The sequence below is a fragment of the Mustela putorius genome, unplaced genomic scaffold, assembly GCF_011764305.1.
Source record: "Mustela putorius furo isolate JIRA1106 unplaced genomic scaffold, ASM1176430v1.1 tig00537301_pilon_pilon_pilon, whole genome shotgun sequence".
In the NCBI taxonomy this organism is placed as follows: Eukaryota; Metazoa; Chordata; class Mammalia; order Carnivora; family Mustelidae; genus Mustela; species Mustela putorius.
The window spans coordinates 1,753,962-1,769,357 of record NW_025422439.1 but is presented as its reverse complement, the minus strand read 5'-3'; the positions used below and the strand labels follow the sequence as shown (position 1 = coordinate 1,769,357).

Genomic DNA, 15,396 nt, shown 5'->3' with positions numbered 1-15,396 from the left:
TCCCTGGATGGTCGATTTTCTCCTCTCCACTAGCCTCGAATGAAATATTTTATGAATTGGTGTTTTCCATAATAAAAGGAATAACAGCAATAAAGCCGCTACTTACTGAGTGTGCACCGTGTGCCAGGCACTGTGCTAAGTGATTTGCATACCTTGTCTAAAATAACTCAGCGTGATTCTGCTGAAGAAGGCATTTTCATATGTATTTTTCAGTTGAAGAAAACAAGGATTAGAGAAATTAAGTTGCTTTGCTTAGAGGAGTCATTTAGCAAACCCAGGATTTAAAACCCAGGAGCACAGTGTGGCCTTTTCTGCTACCCTCTCCTCGCCAACAGGGATTTGATACCGACGTCTTCATAAATGTAATTTCTCACCCGGGATATGTGTGGAGGGCTCAGTAAGGGCGACTGCCTCACGAGGTAGTTCAGGGTCCCAGCTGGGCTCCCCGTCTGGTTGAGGAGACAAGAGCCCATGGCCCGGCTACTAAAACATGGGATCATGAGTCAGGAAATGGGGGATCCAGCTCCAGTCCCTCTCTGGTCGACACGTTGCTTTTCTGAGCTTCAGTTTTCCTTTCTGTAAAATGGGAATTTTCACTTCTATGCCATCTTGCCCACCTCACTGAGCACTGGTGAAGCCTAACTACCAAGGCAAAGGAGGTTGGGGCACACGTCGTAAAGCGTGAAGGGCTTTCCGGAGGAGAGGGTCGTAAGAAGAGAGTGGTAATCTTCATCAGAAAGAGAAAAAAGAGTCAAAGGACTCGTGGGCAGCCAGTGTGAATGCTAAGGTGTTGCAGCAGAAGGCTTGGCTGGGCAGAAACACCAGGGTGGGGCAGCGATCAAGAAGCAATACTACTAATGAGGGAAATTTCCTTAGGTGTGGGGCTCTGCCACCTAGACAAAGCCCAGGGAGGCTCAGACTGAGAAAGCAAAGTGATAGGCAAATATGGAGGAAAATAAAAAGGGTCTCAACATTGGGATTAGTTACAAGACCAAGTCAGTTAAAGGCTGGGCAAGTGCTTGATGCACTATTATGGCCATTTCCTCTGGAAGAGATGTGAACAGATTTATACAGTCTTATGGGAAGATGGGGTGCGGCTCATGCCCCTTGACCAGGGATTCAGTGTTCTTTCATACAAGATCCACTGGCCTCTTGGGATTGCCCTTCCCAACACCATTCACAAGTTGGTACGCAGGGAAACCCTAGTCCACCTTTTCCGTCATGGGCCTTCTTCCAGCTGGGAAGGAAGCTATGGTAGCTCATCTACTTGATCATTCTACACATTCAGGCACAGGACTCAAAGGATGAATAAGCCAGGCCAGGTGCCCTTCCATAAGTCCTCTTGGTCATTAGGGGAGGGAGACACTAAACAGGTCATTATAGGACAGCGAGTTAAGGACTACGTTGGTGGGAAGCGAAGGCATTGTGGGAACACATCATGTGGTACCTAACCCCTGCTGGACGAAAGGGTGGCCAAGGAAAGGTTTTGGAAAGATATGAGGGAAAACACAAGTCGTCTCCACAAGTTTGCACAGTCGTGGCTGAGTCATTAGTTGGTTACCTCTCTGGCCTTACCCCTCCCTGATTCATTGAGTGGATCTTTAATGAATGGCTACAGTGCCCTCCCCTCCCCACTCTTTGCTAGACACTACGAAACCACGAACAAGATGGAACACGATGGATAAAGCTTCTGAACTCACGGAGCTAACATTTTAGTAACGAAATGAAAATAAGGAGGTAAATTAATAAACATGGTAACTCTAGGTGCTTTGCAGAATCCTATGATGAGGAGTAACTGAGAGTAGGTGGCAAAAAGGTCTGCTTTAGATAGGGTAGTGCGAGGGCTCCAAGGAGGTGTAGACTTCGGCTGAACTAAAGGAAGAGAAGCTGGCTTTCTAGAGCTAAGAATTCTGGAAGCTCCAGTCCCAGGATGCTAGCCCTAAATGCCTCTGTGTTACAGCATCCTCAGACCGCCATGCCTTTCTCCTTCCTATGACACTGGAATTCCTCTGTGCCCTGGATGGGTATGTTTCCAGGGTGATAAAGGTTCTTCATCACCCCATTTTGTATGTCCTCGGGGCTGAACACTGACATACTCGAGTTCCTCCCAAAGGATGGCCTCCTATCCCTCCTCCTAACTGTGGAAGCATCCATGTGACGTTTTCAATCCCCTTGCCTGGCACTCTGTGGATTTACCTCAGCAACAATCCCTAAACCACACTTTGCAGATCATAAAGCACTTTTATATTCTTTATATGGACTTAATTTAATGCACCCCTCATGACCCTCTTACAGAGTAGATACTGACCTCCTCCTCTAAGAGACAAGGAGACTGAGGTCCACAGAGATGGATTAATCAGGAAGTGTGTGTTCTGGTGACAAAGCCCCACAGGCTCTAGAATGGGGTCAGCCTAGGTTCAAGCTTCACTGTGTAGTAGCTGTGGGGTTGGGCAACTTGCCTCAACTCTCCAAGCCTCTCTTCTGGACGATGTGAGGATAGTAACCCCGGCTCCACCAGCCCGCGTGCTGTTTCCTCACACCTTCAGCGGGGCCCAACAGGCCCAACGCTGGCACACAAGGTTCCTGCCTCTTTCCCCGGGGAGGGAGACGCTGGAGGAAGCGCTCGGCCCAGACAAAGTTGGAAGTGTTAGAGGAACTGAGCCTCTGATGAGAAGCACATTTTGTACATTCAGTTCTTTCCAGTTCACCATAGTGTACCACTGAGGAATGCAAGTCAAACAAGGAAAGGCAGACAAAAGAACCCTCCGTAGATGTGTGTGGCTAGGACAGTAAATACACCGCGGGGCTCTCGGAGAGTGACCGTGGAGGGGGCTTTGGCTGTCTTTCCACCTTGCTCCTCCTGCACAGCCCGGCCGGTCCCGAGCCCGGCTCTCCTCACACATGTTAGCAATACCCACGCCAGCCAAATACATTAGCATCATTTGTCCTCGGGTTGGTGGGGATGACGAGGACCTGCACGGCCCTGAGTAATCCAACCGGAGCAAAGTGCAGACTCTATTAACCAAGGGCCTACTAATCCCGAGGTTAATATTGTTAAATTCTGTATTAATAATAAGTTGCAGGGCTCTTTGGTGGGTCGCTCATAAAAGCAACCATGCAGTTCTGCCTTGCTCCGTCATGAGCTCCACAGGGAAAGGGTGGCTTTGTGCTGCGTCTACAGTGGGCAGTCCTTTCCTTGAAACCCAGCGGGTGTTTAATAACTGTTTGTGGACTGTTTCAGCAGTGGCATTACCAGGGCTGTCTTGCTTTCTTGCTCTTTCTCTGACTTTCTCCAAGGCAGAGATTGGGTCTCTATAGCAGATATGTCTGGACCAGGCCATAACCTCTTGGCCCAGGGCTACCAAAGCTCACCTGGTACTGCCAGGGACCTTAAAAGCAAGTTTCCCCTTTCTGCCCCAGGACATTGTACAAGACTAAGAGCTACCTACACCCATGTGCATGCGCAGCTGGGGGGGGAAAAAAGTGTTGGGAAATTTTTACTTGTGGGGACGCTCTCAACCAGTCGTCCTCGGGAATCAGAGAATATGTTCTCTAGCTCCTAGCTCTCAGCCAAACAATTCTAGGAGACCTCTCTTTCACTTCTTAGAAGATCCCTGTAGAAGAGAGTTCCCACTTCCCATCACTCGTGGCGGCAAACTTCATGACGCACTTCTGTATTGATGTTTCCTTTTCCTTCTTTGATTCCTTCCTGTCCCCCATGCCCACTTCTTGGAATCAGCTCCCAAATAAACCATCTGTACCCAAGCCCTTCTCTTAGCCTCTGCTTTTCAGGAAACAAAAACTAAGACATTCTTCTTCATGTTGTGTTCCCAGCCCTCACCTCAGGTTACAGTACCCGGTAAACACACTCACTCCCTAGACAAATATTTATGGAGAATCTGCTGTGCATAGTCACTGTGGTGAGTGAACGAAGTCCTTTCCTTGTGGAGCTCATAGTGGGCGATACAATCACATTCATCAGTATGTGAGCAAGATTGAGAAGTTTTATGAAGAGAAATAAAATAGAAAAAGAGGCTAGAGAATGATTAGATGAAACTGAGTAGCTGGAGAAGGCCTTTCTGAGGACAGGACAGAGAATATGTTCTGGGCAAGGAAAAAGAGTGATAATGCAAAAATATGGGGAAGAGCTCTTCAGGCATGGAAGCCACAGGTACAAAGGCCCTGTGGTTGGAACATCCGTGGCACGTTAGAAGAGGAGGAAGAATGCCAGCTTCACTGGAATGAGTGAGTGAGGAAAATAGGGTAGGCAAGGAGGTAAAAAGACTGGGCTAAAGAAAGCAAGAATTGGGAATTCTTGGTGGTTTTTGTTGAATAATAGAATCTTTGTATCCCTTGCCCTAGGGAAATGGGAAGGCTCAGGTTTTGGAGTCTGAAATCCATGGATTGGAAGTTCAGACTTGTTATTTAGATGGAGTGTGACCTTAGGCAATCTGCTTGAGACTTGTGAGCATTTTTTTTTCATTTATAAAATAACAATCATAAAATCTACTTCATAGGAATTGAATCTGATAGGACTCGTAGTTGGAAGTAACAGAAAACAAATGGAAAGCCCTTTGGCAGAAAAGGGAAAAGACTGACTCACGCGTTTGAAATATCCAAGGGTATATGTAGCTTCAGACCCCGCTGGTCCAAGTCTTCGATGATGTCATCATCAGTCAGCATGATTGATCAGGCCTGAGTCTCTTGTTCATCTCTCATGGGCCTCTGACATGGCACAGAAGGTCGCAGACCACATATGTATCTCTGGAAGAGGGTGTAGGCCTCACCTTCAGCAAAATTGTATAGATTAAAATCAGGGGAGAGCTGGTTCCCTGGTTGAAAACTGTGGAGCTCTCAGTAGAAGGAGGCATGGGTTCAGAGCAGGTCCAACCAACACATGTCTACTTGAGGACTGGTATGTGGATGAGCCAGAAGTCCTTTTGCATGACTTGTGGCACATAAGACCTCTCACTAGGTGTTTGCTAGAACACCATTGCCTCTTGGGGAGGGTTTTTTGTTTTGTTTTGTGTCGTTTTTGGCAGTCCCCTGTCTTTTATACCATGCACTCCTCGAAGAGGTCACACAGGAGGCAGCCTGGCTCTTCCAAAAGAGTGTTCTCGCGGATGGTGTTGGTATAGGGGAGACAGGGTGAACCTAGGCTTCGACCGCTGAAGTTCAGTTTCCTAGCATGCCACATATATCTGCATGGCCAGCCTTCTGTTGGGTCCTGACAACACAGACATGACCAGAACACAAATCCTGCTGATACAGCATCTCCCAGTCTGTGGGTACAGGTGCAGTACGAGAAGCATGGGATCCCAGTAGATAAGTCACTTAGCCTTCCCTCAACCTGTTTCCTCATTTGTAAAAGCACAGTTAACCTAAGTCTTTAAATTGTACCAAATATGAATCAAGATAGGGTTGTTTTTGAATGTTTAATCAAGACAATATAAGTACAAGTGTGATGCCATAGGATAAGAACGAAATAAACATTTCTTTTTTTTTTTTTTTTTAAGATTTTATTTTGTTATTTGTCACAGAGAGAGGGAGTGCTCAGAAGCAGACAGAGGCAGAGAAAGAAGCAGGGTCCCTGCCAGGAAGGAGCCCGATGCGGGATTCAATCCCAAGACCCTAGGATCATGACCTGAGCCGAGGGCAGAGGCCTAACCCACTGAGCCATTCAGGCGCCCCATAAATAAACATTCCCTTTCCTGCTCTCCTTTCCTCTTTGCCCACCTTCCATCTGTCCTCTCTCCCTTTTTTTTTTTTTTTTTTAGATTTTATTTATTTGACAGAGAAAGAGATCACAAGTAGGCAGAGAGAGAGGGAAGCAGGCACCCCGTTGAGCAGAGCGCCCGATGTGGGACTCAATCCCAGGACCTTGGGATCATGACCTGAGCCGAAGGCAGAGGCTTAACCCACGGAGTAACTTAGATGCCCATTCTCTCCTTTCTTTTTAAAAAGTACTTCCTTTTGCAGGAAAAAAAAAAAAAAGAAAGTTCTAGGGACTTAGATATTGCATAATGTATCTAAAAGCTGCTGAGTTTCAGCAGTAAAAACTTCGCTATCAGACGAACGGATGAGACCCGGTAGAAATGTGGTGGCGGGGTTGGGGGGGCACTCACACCGGTACACCATCCATGTAGCAGGCATCCTGCATGACTTATTGATCCCTTACCTGTTTTTCTGATGATGAAGCAACAGTCTCGGAGAGTTTAATCATCCATCCCTAGATAGCACACTTCCCAGGTGGTAGAGGCCGGCTTCAAAACCAGGTCTTATCCACTCCCCCAAACCCACTCTCTTTCCTCCACCTCAAGCTGCCATCACGTCAAAGGTGAGAATCAGACACTGGTTCTTCAGGTTTAAAATAACGCGTTTTGGCAGAAACAGACCGGCTGCCACTGAGGCCCTCAAAAAATGCATCTCGCCCGTGACAAGGTCTGTGAATGAGTCTGCATTTGCCCACGTAAAGGAAAGGTGGGCGACACAGAGCCCTGCCTCTCCTTGGCACCACGGCAGCGAGCATCTACAGGTTAGAGAGAGGCCAGGCCCAGAGTGGCCTCCGCATCCCCTTGGTGTTTCCTCAAAAGAGCACGGAGGCCCGAGCCGGGGACCTTTCTCCCCACCTGGGCTGAATAACTCACTGCTCCTGCCTCTTGTAGTTTGGAATTCTTTGCTGCTTTTTTCCCAGCCTGTTTTCAATTTTCTCTTGTGGCCAGCTTTGACTGTGACCTCAACTCAATCAGAAGCGAGAGGGTGAGGGGAGAAAGCTTAAAGAGAGAGAGAGAGAGACAGACAGAGAGAGAGAACAAGGAGGCAGGGGATTTGATGGAGTGCTAAAAGGAGAGGGAACTGAGGCAGAGGGTGAGCCTTTAGAAAATTACTCTGTTTTGTTGGGTCGGTTCTGAAGCGTCACCAGAATCGTGATTGAGCTTTTCTGTGGATTGTAATGAGAGCAAGGCTTGCGTCTGAGTGGATGAAGAAATGTGTGGGGGTCTGGCCCGAGCCCACTCGGGTTACAGCCCCAGAAGAGCCGTAATGGGGAACAGGCACATTCCTGTACAGCGACTCCCAACTCCCTATCTGTTTTCAAGGAAAGAAAAACAGAGAAAGAATGTTAGATTCTTGGACAGGCATGGGCGAGGCAGTGCGGCCGCAGCCCGGGTCTGGGCGGATTCTGCCACAGGGCCGTGATATGCCAGAGAGGAGGGGACAGAGCTAGCGCAGGCAGCATCCTGGTGGAAGGTGCATGCAACTTGGAAGCAAAAGAGATAGGTTTGATTCTGGACTCTGCCCTGAGAAGCTAGGGAGCCTCGAGGGGGGCTGCAGCATTCCTGAACCTCTGTATTCCTATCAGGGAATGTGGCAGGGTTTTCGGACTCGGATATTTTTAGCAATAAAACTTAGGAGCCAACATTTTTAAAACAGTTTTTTCCCAACTTAAATACAACATGGACCATCCGTATATAAAACAAATCTAACTAGTTGGTGTTGCTCTGGTGTAACGTTAGCGTGGGTGAAGGAGACAGATTTCAGCCCCTACCTACCACCTCTGTCGTTTCTTCTCAACCCAGAGTCCTGCACATTCTACTTCACAGACCACTGCTAGAATATATTTCATAGTGGAAACCCACTGAACTACTTATGTCTCTCTGGGGCTTTTCATCTTTCTCAGAGAGTCCAGGTTTAAGAAGATGTGGCCGGGTGGAACTATGCGTCTCGCATAGCACCTGGCACATAGTAAATAAATAAAGCTCATATTCGTGTCAACTGTAGCTGGCCAGAAATTCAAGACCAACGTCTGTAATTTTCAGCGACTTTCTCTCATAGGCTGGCTGATGGGGAACATCACATAGGCTATGAGTCAAGAGATGAGGTTCTTGTTCTAAGTCAACCTCCTGCTTTGTATGTGGCCACGGACATGCCGCTTTCCTTCTCTAGGCTTCAGGAGTCACCTGGAAAAGGACAGGATTTTATCCAAAGCCTAGGTCAAAAGCAAAAACAAAAACTAAGGGTCCTTATCTCTCTTCTCTGTTACGATGAAATAATAACAAAAATAGTAATGATAGCTAACATCTTTTTGAGCCCTTCTTGTATGCCGGACATGGTGCTAATGGATTTGTAAGCAGTGTATGCAATTATTATATGATATTCACAATGCTGTAGGTTGGGTACAAATATCACATCTGTTTTACATGTGAGAAAGTAGATGTAGAGTCAAAGAATCTGTCCAAGGCAAACTGTAAAGGGGGGTGAACCAAGATGTAATCCTAGGGAGCGTAAATTCGGAGCTCAACCTCTTCACCACTGTACTGTGGTACTGTTCGTTGAATTGTTCCACCGCCAGACTCGAGGTATGGTGTATTGTGGGACCCTGACACATATGTTGAATTGTAAGTGATTTGCATGTGTGTGTAGAGAAGCCTCCAGGCCTTTCTCAGGACCCCCCTCCCTAAGTGAGCAAGGACAGTGAAGCATTCCCTCATCACCTGTCTCCACCTCAGTTACATTCAAACCTTCTGGAACAGAGTGCCAAGAAAAGCACTCTTACATTTTACTTTATGGGTCTGTTCTTGTATTTCAGAATCCTTCCTGTTGTCAGATTACAAACTGTAGAAGGTCCGGGACCGTTTCTTTTATGGTTTCATTCCCCAAGCCGGTAGAACTCAAAGTGGCATGAATTCAGCTGCAGACTGAACAAAACTGAGAAAGCTCACTTTCTAACACTATTGTTTTTGAACTTTCTCTAGGAGGCAGTGTAGTGTAAAAGAAAAGGTATGGCTTTGGAGTTAGGAGGATCTGGGTTCAAATCTCAGCTGGGTCCCTCCCTAAATTTGCGTGCTTCATCTCTGCTTTACAACAGAGATATTAACATTTAACTCATTAGGATTAAGTATTGTGATAAATGAAAAAAAAAAAAAAGAAAAGAAAATGTGGTACAGAATGTTTTCTTTCTTTTAACTCTTTTCATTTGAAGATTATTATGTGTATTTAGTCCCAAATACAACTGGTCACTACATGTCTTTAGAATGCCCCCGGTATGACTAGCTGTATACACCATGCTATCCAGTTTCTTCACTTGAGCTAAACCTATAAACCTTAGGATAGTGTGCCTATCTTACTGACTTCTCAGACATATTATGAGGCTTTTATCCAGGGTCCAAATTATTCTGAAATGGATTGAAATATCTGGAAAGCTATGCCCATTTGTAAATGAATGTCAACCATATTTTGGCTTGAAGATAGTTAATCCAGGCCACAGGAATACTGAATTCCCTCATGAGGGGCCAACTCTTTCAATGGCTATCTAGAAACAAATTGAAAAGCAGACAGACATGGGTCCACGCTCAAAGAAAACAAATGCAAGCTGCCAGACTTGAAATCCTAAGAAACCAAGAGAAACAAAACCCTTATTCCCTCTTGTGAGTAATTCCATGTTTTTCCCCCTTTCTTCATTTTTTCACCCTATACATTGTTCTGTTTTAGTACCTATTGGCAGAGTGACTTTCTTGATTTATGATGTTACTATGAAAGAAGCTGACATAAGGGGCCTCTGAAAGAAATGGGGAGACCAAAATCTTTGATGAATCAGGTTTTCATTTACCTTTTCATTCTCTAGCATAACTGCTGGTTCAAGACAAAGAATTTTTTCTGAAACTCATCCTTTCTTCCTAGACTCCAAACTCAGTAGGAGCTATTGACCCTGTACTACAGAAAGCAAAACTGAGACTTGGAGGGGTTAAGACATTTGCGGTAAATGGTGGAAATAGAATTCAGTCCCAAGTCTGTCCCAACAATAGCAGGTAAACCTGTGTGTCAACCTGACATCAGCCTGATTCAGACCCTTCCTCTGGCACGATGGGTCAAGTCTATGAACTGTAGTTGTCATTGTAAACAGTGGAGAACAACACTGCACACCAGCTCTGCTATACTGGACCGTAGGAAGAAATGCTTTGTAGAACTGTTGTTTACCTGAAATCCCAGGCCCATCCAGATGGTTCAGTCAGAGAAGTGTTAAACCTCATTTACTTGTGAGTGCAGAATGAAACTTTTCTTTGAAAGACCAGAGGAGGTGATCTGTATATTCTGCCCTCTCAGTGCCTCCTTGGGTCACAGTCTTCTTGGACGCTTGGCCAATATTACTGTTCCATGCTAGTTCCATTATATTGGATTGCCCTTAACGTCAAATAGAGAGAATTTAGTTGAGTGGGCATCTTCTTCTTGTTTGTTACTAAGAATAAGTGAGGAGAGAGTATGCAGCATTCCATATCAGACAGGAAGGAGGAGGAATGAACCGTACGGAGGCCTCTTGTTATTCCTTACTGTGTGGTATAAAATAACTCTCATGCTTGTTTTGCCCCTAAATCATCCAATTTTAGAACTGGAAGGGAACTTAGAAGCCATTTAGTCTGGCTCATTTATTTTATCTATTTTTAAGTAATTTTTTATTGATTTTTTTTCTTTGTTACAAAAGTAATACATGTTCATTGTAGGTAATTTTAAAAAAACAGAAATAATGGGGGTTTTTTCCTCTCTCATTTTTGCTTATCTCACTTTACAAAGCCACTATTATGTATTTGCTATAATTTCTTCCTTCTCTTTTGAAATGGATATAAACGTAAAATTTCCACCAAACATTAGATTAATCTGTAATAGCATAGCCTGTTTTTTAGCTTAATATCTTTTCATATAATTTCATATTCTTCCACAATATTGTTTTTAATAGCTACAAAATATTCCATTGCATCATTGAACCATAAATGATATTGCTATTTCTATATCATTACCATTTAGTTGTTTCTAAATTCTTGTTGGTTTAAATAGTACCATAATGTTTGTCTGCATAACTCAATCTTTCTGTACATCTGTGTTTTTATTTAATTTTTTTTTCAAATTCTAATAGTGTTTCTAACCCTTTGATTCCGCAGAGGAAAAACTAAGACACAGAGATGGAAATTCAATTGCCCCAAGATATCAAGCAAATTCTTAACAGACTTGAAACTAGATCCCAAGATTTAAAAATATTCAGTTATTCTTTTTAGTCAGGCCCATTTCTAGTAAACTTCAGCTGCTTCCTAAAAATCCAGTGGCTAAATCGACTTTTAGAAATCATGGAGCTGGGGGCGCCTGGCTGGCTCAGTGTGTTAAAGCCTCTGCCTTCAGCTCAGGTCATGATCCCAGGGTCCTGGGATCGAGCCCCGCATCGGGCTCTCTGCTCAGCAGGGAGCCCGCTTCCCTTCCTTTCTCTCTCCTTTCTCTCTCCTGCCTCTCTGCCTACTTGTGATCTCTGTCTGTCAAATAAATAAAATCTTAAAAAAAAAAAAAAAAAGAAATCATGGAGCTGAAGGCACTTGCTTTTCCACTGTTCCTTCCTGTCCCGTAGTCTTCATCACTCATCAGTCATGGAGCTCTTTCCTCCTTAGTTGGACCCGGTTTCTGTCCATCTCAACATAACACTTGATGAATTTAATATCACTGCATTAAGAGTGACCATGTGATAGAAAACCCACCTTACACCCTTGGCCCAACTACTTTGTTATACCAGAAAGGAGAATGCAATCCCAGGAAGGAAGGGCCTTGCTCAAGTAATTAAGAGGAAGTTAACAGCAGGAACAAGACCAGGAATTTTCTCTGGACAGTAAGTACTATTCCCCTGTTGTCTTTTCATGCATTTTTAGTACACAGTAATTTACCTTATTTGAGCCTTGCTACAATTTCAAAAAGGTAGGTATTGATATGACCACTCTCCAGTTGAGAAGATTCCAGCATAGATTTAAACAGAGTCGTTAGGGCTAGATACTAATCTGTGTCATGTTCATGTGCTATGCTTGTTTTGTCCACTAATCCTCCTGATAATGATATCCAGACATTTCATGGGTTTGGACAGCAGCAAGAATGTCTGTTCACCAAGGCTGGAGCTGGAGAGCTCATCTTTTTTTGTCTCCCTCTAGGAGAGTTCCTGAGTTTTGCTGATGACCTGCTCTCTGGCCTGGGTACATCTTGTGTAGCGGCTGGTCGAAGCCATGGAGAGGTCCCTGAAGTCAGTATCTACTCCGTCATCTTCAAGTGTCTGGAGCCCGACGGTCTCTACAAGTAAGATTGCTGTGTGTGCGGGGAGTGTGAAACAGGATGATTTTAAGTCTGGGAGGCAAAGTGTGAGTCATCTGTCCAGGCCAACCAGATATTTGATAGGCCAGCCTATATGTGCTCCTTGAGATCTGAGGTTTAGAAGAGTCCACTGGAGATGTGTGGCCACAATAAGCCAGAGAATCATACAGGGTTAGTGCTGAAGGGTCCGGGGAGACTAGGGCCCACAAAATCATTTTTCCCAGTGATGAAGAATCTGTAACCCAGAGGGGGAACGTGGCAAGTTAGCAAGGAGGGCTGGAACAGGAGTGCCTGCCTGGTGTTCTTTTCTCGATTCTATGGTATCTCCTCTGAAAAAGATTACATTAGTGATCCGAAATATATGTGTGTGTGTGTGTGTGTGTGTGTGTGTTATATATTATATATGGGGTGTGTGTGTGTGTGTGTGTATATATTTGTTAGCTTGTTTTACTAGATTCAGCTGCTTCCCTTAGCAATGATGCCATTATCAATGCTTCACAGAGTACACTTGAGTCACTGCATTCGAACTTCTAGAGATGCAAAAGGAAGTCATTCCAAGGCTCAGCTCTTAATCTCAGAGGAAAAGGGGCCTCATCTTTCTTTTGTTCTGCGCTCAGCGAGTATGGTTGCATTGTGTTGCACCCATCATAAACTATTACATAGGGTTCTAGAGACAAGCTGTCTTCTTGTATCCTAATTATGAAACTACAGGCCACTTCCCTTAGCAACCAATTTCCCCAGTTATTGAAACCATTTGTTTTTCTTTTATTTACTCAGTGATCCTCTTACTTACCCATTTACCTAATCATGAGTCCCTCCCTCCTCCTATCCTTTGCTCTCCCCTTTGCTCTCTTTCTCCAACCATCCATTCATCTGTTCATTCCTCTACTCCATCATTCATTCACTTACTTATTCATCACTTCTTCATTCATTCATTCATTCATTCACATTTTTGCTTCTTCATAACTCACTTATTCAGCATACATTTTCTGAGGACTTTCTGTGACTTGGTCCTAAGTTAAGAAATCATATGAATGTGATGAAGACAAAGGTTCTATTCTCCAATGACTTATAACTTCGTATGAAAGACCACAGACTGTGGGATCAGATTGAGCTTTGAGATTTTTAGCTATGTCACCTTAAATAAGTTCCTTTACCTCTATAAGCCTCAGTAAAAAAAGTAATAATCAAACCTAGGCTGTAGAGTTGCATGAGAATTAATGTGAATCTCCTTCACCTCCAAACCATATCCTGTCCCTACTTCCTCTGGAAGATAAAACTTTTTTCTAAAGACCATGGCACTCTTTTGAATACCCAGCATATTCAGGCTCATTGGTTAACACTCAACAGATTACACACCAAACTCAGGAATATCACTGTAAGCTAGAAACTGACCGTGTCGTAGATGTGCAGGCCCGAATTTTATTTTGTCAGAATCGCAAAATCATTTGGGGACACGGAGAGCTCCAGGAATGGAATCTCCAAAATACCACAGGCTATCAGATCTCTCTTGTGAGACATTTCGACAAACTTCCTAGAGAAGGTAGCATTTGCCTTAGCCCTTAAGTGGTGACTTGGGATCCAGATCTTGAGATCATGACTCCCTAGCTTCTTAATCCGTGAGTGCTACACTAACCTCTTGGGCTCTAGGATCACTCCGTCTATAAAATACAAGTACGTGACTGAATTAAGAGCTATAAGGTCTTTTCCAACTCTAAAAACTATGATTATGTGAAGAAAGTAGCATTTCTGGAAGGTTTCATGATGGCTGACTTCTGATTCCTCTGTTCCCGGTTATGCGCATACACTTGAGGGAGGCAGATCTGGGTTCCAGTCTCCATCCTGCACTTACCAACTGTGTGACCCCGTGAGCTTCTCAACCTTCTGGGCTTCCATTTCCTCCTGTGTGAAAATGGGGATAATGATGGTGTCTGACTCACTGGGACCTCAAGAGGATTTGACGAGATAGTGCACAAAAGTTCTCTACTTGGTGATGAACTCCCAGTGAGAGTGTAAGCTATTACCACTGTTGTTCTTGCTGTCCTTGTTGGGCTAAAAAATTAACTTTAACTCCCTTCTCCTCCTTTTGCCAACTTACTGGGATAGCATCTAGCAGAGAGGGACAGAGCCCTGGCAGGTGGTTCCTATCCACTGAGACACAAGTTGTAAGCTTGTCTCTGGGTGACATTGTGGAGCCTTGACATTAGCCAGTCTGAAATCCTATAGGCCCATTATGTAGAGAGCAATGAGAGCTGACAAATCAGTTGACATTTAAATGACATTTAAAATGTCATTTTCCCTCACCTCTTTTCCTTCTGCTTGACACCCCTCCCCCCTTCCCACCTCTTGAAGTAGGACCATCCTTTCTTCTTCCGTCCTGGAAATATGCTTGTCATGAGCTTGTCATCGCTAACTCTGAAGACTTCTTTATTTTATTTTTGAAATTGATTTTATTAATGGCTGTGGAATCTGGGCAGTTCTGACAAGGAGCCCAGGGTGTGGTTTGGACCCATCTCTCATCCTGCTGGTGGCTTTCCTTCCGTGAAGTCTGACCAACTCAGTCTTGAGTTTTAAAATAGTTGCATTGTCAGTTCTTGGGTTTTCTCCTTTTCTCCGTGCTCGTTCCTTACCAAAATTAGTTTTCTAACTCTTGGGTTGAAATGGCTGTGTGTGGCAATAGGAGGAGGACAGGCTGAGCCGAGTACAAATCCTGATTCTTCCCTGTCCTCAGAACCTGCCCTGGGGAAAGCCAGTTCTCACTGCTCTGTCCCATAGGGTCTTCTCTGGAAATAGGGAGCTGGTAATTGTTTTGGTCTTATGAGGTTAAAGGGGAAAGCCTTAAGGGAGAAACTCCATGGACAGGGTTTACCAGAATGCCTTGCATATACTCTTTTGTTCTCCCTGACTCCATTGATGGTTATCTGTATCTTTGACAAGGACTGTCCTAGAGGAGTCATTCCCTGTGTGGCAGGTTGGGGTGGTGCTAGCCCTGGAAAAAAGGACCATTCAGGATCCTTTGGGAAGGAAATAGTATGCAAAGAGATCATGGGTCCAGACCTCTAGGTTTGCATTAAGCACAGGGCACCAGATCCCCCACGGACACTGCCAGAGATATAACAGGATTCAGGTGACCCAGGCATGGAGGGCCAGTCTCTCAGGCAGGTAGTCTGAGTTCACATGTCACTACTGCCACTTCTGTCTCTGGGACCCTGGGCTAAACATTGATGTCGTCTCCTTGTTCTGCAGTTTCAACACTTCAAAGTGAAGATGTGCTAGATCTGTCCC

At 44.7% G+C, this 15,396-nt stretch overlaps 1 protein-coding gene across 2 annotated transcripts in view; it reads left to right on the top strand.

The window, feature by feature from the left end:
- ASTN2 (astrotactin 2) overlaps nucleotides 1-15,396 on the top strand; it is a 600,456-nt gene that overhangs the window by 538,172 nt on the left and 46,888 nt on the right. For both annotated transcript variants that reach the window (XM_045074025.1, XM_045074024.1), the window contains exon 17: nucleotides 11,955-12,096. In XM_045074025.1, the coding sequence (XP_044929960.1) occupies nucleotides 11,955-12,096 (142 nt within the window). The remainder of the gene's footprint in view (nucleotides 1-11,954; nucleotides 12,097-15,396) is intronic.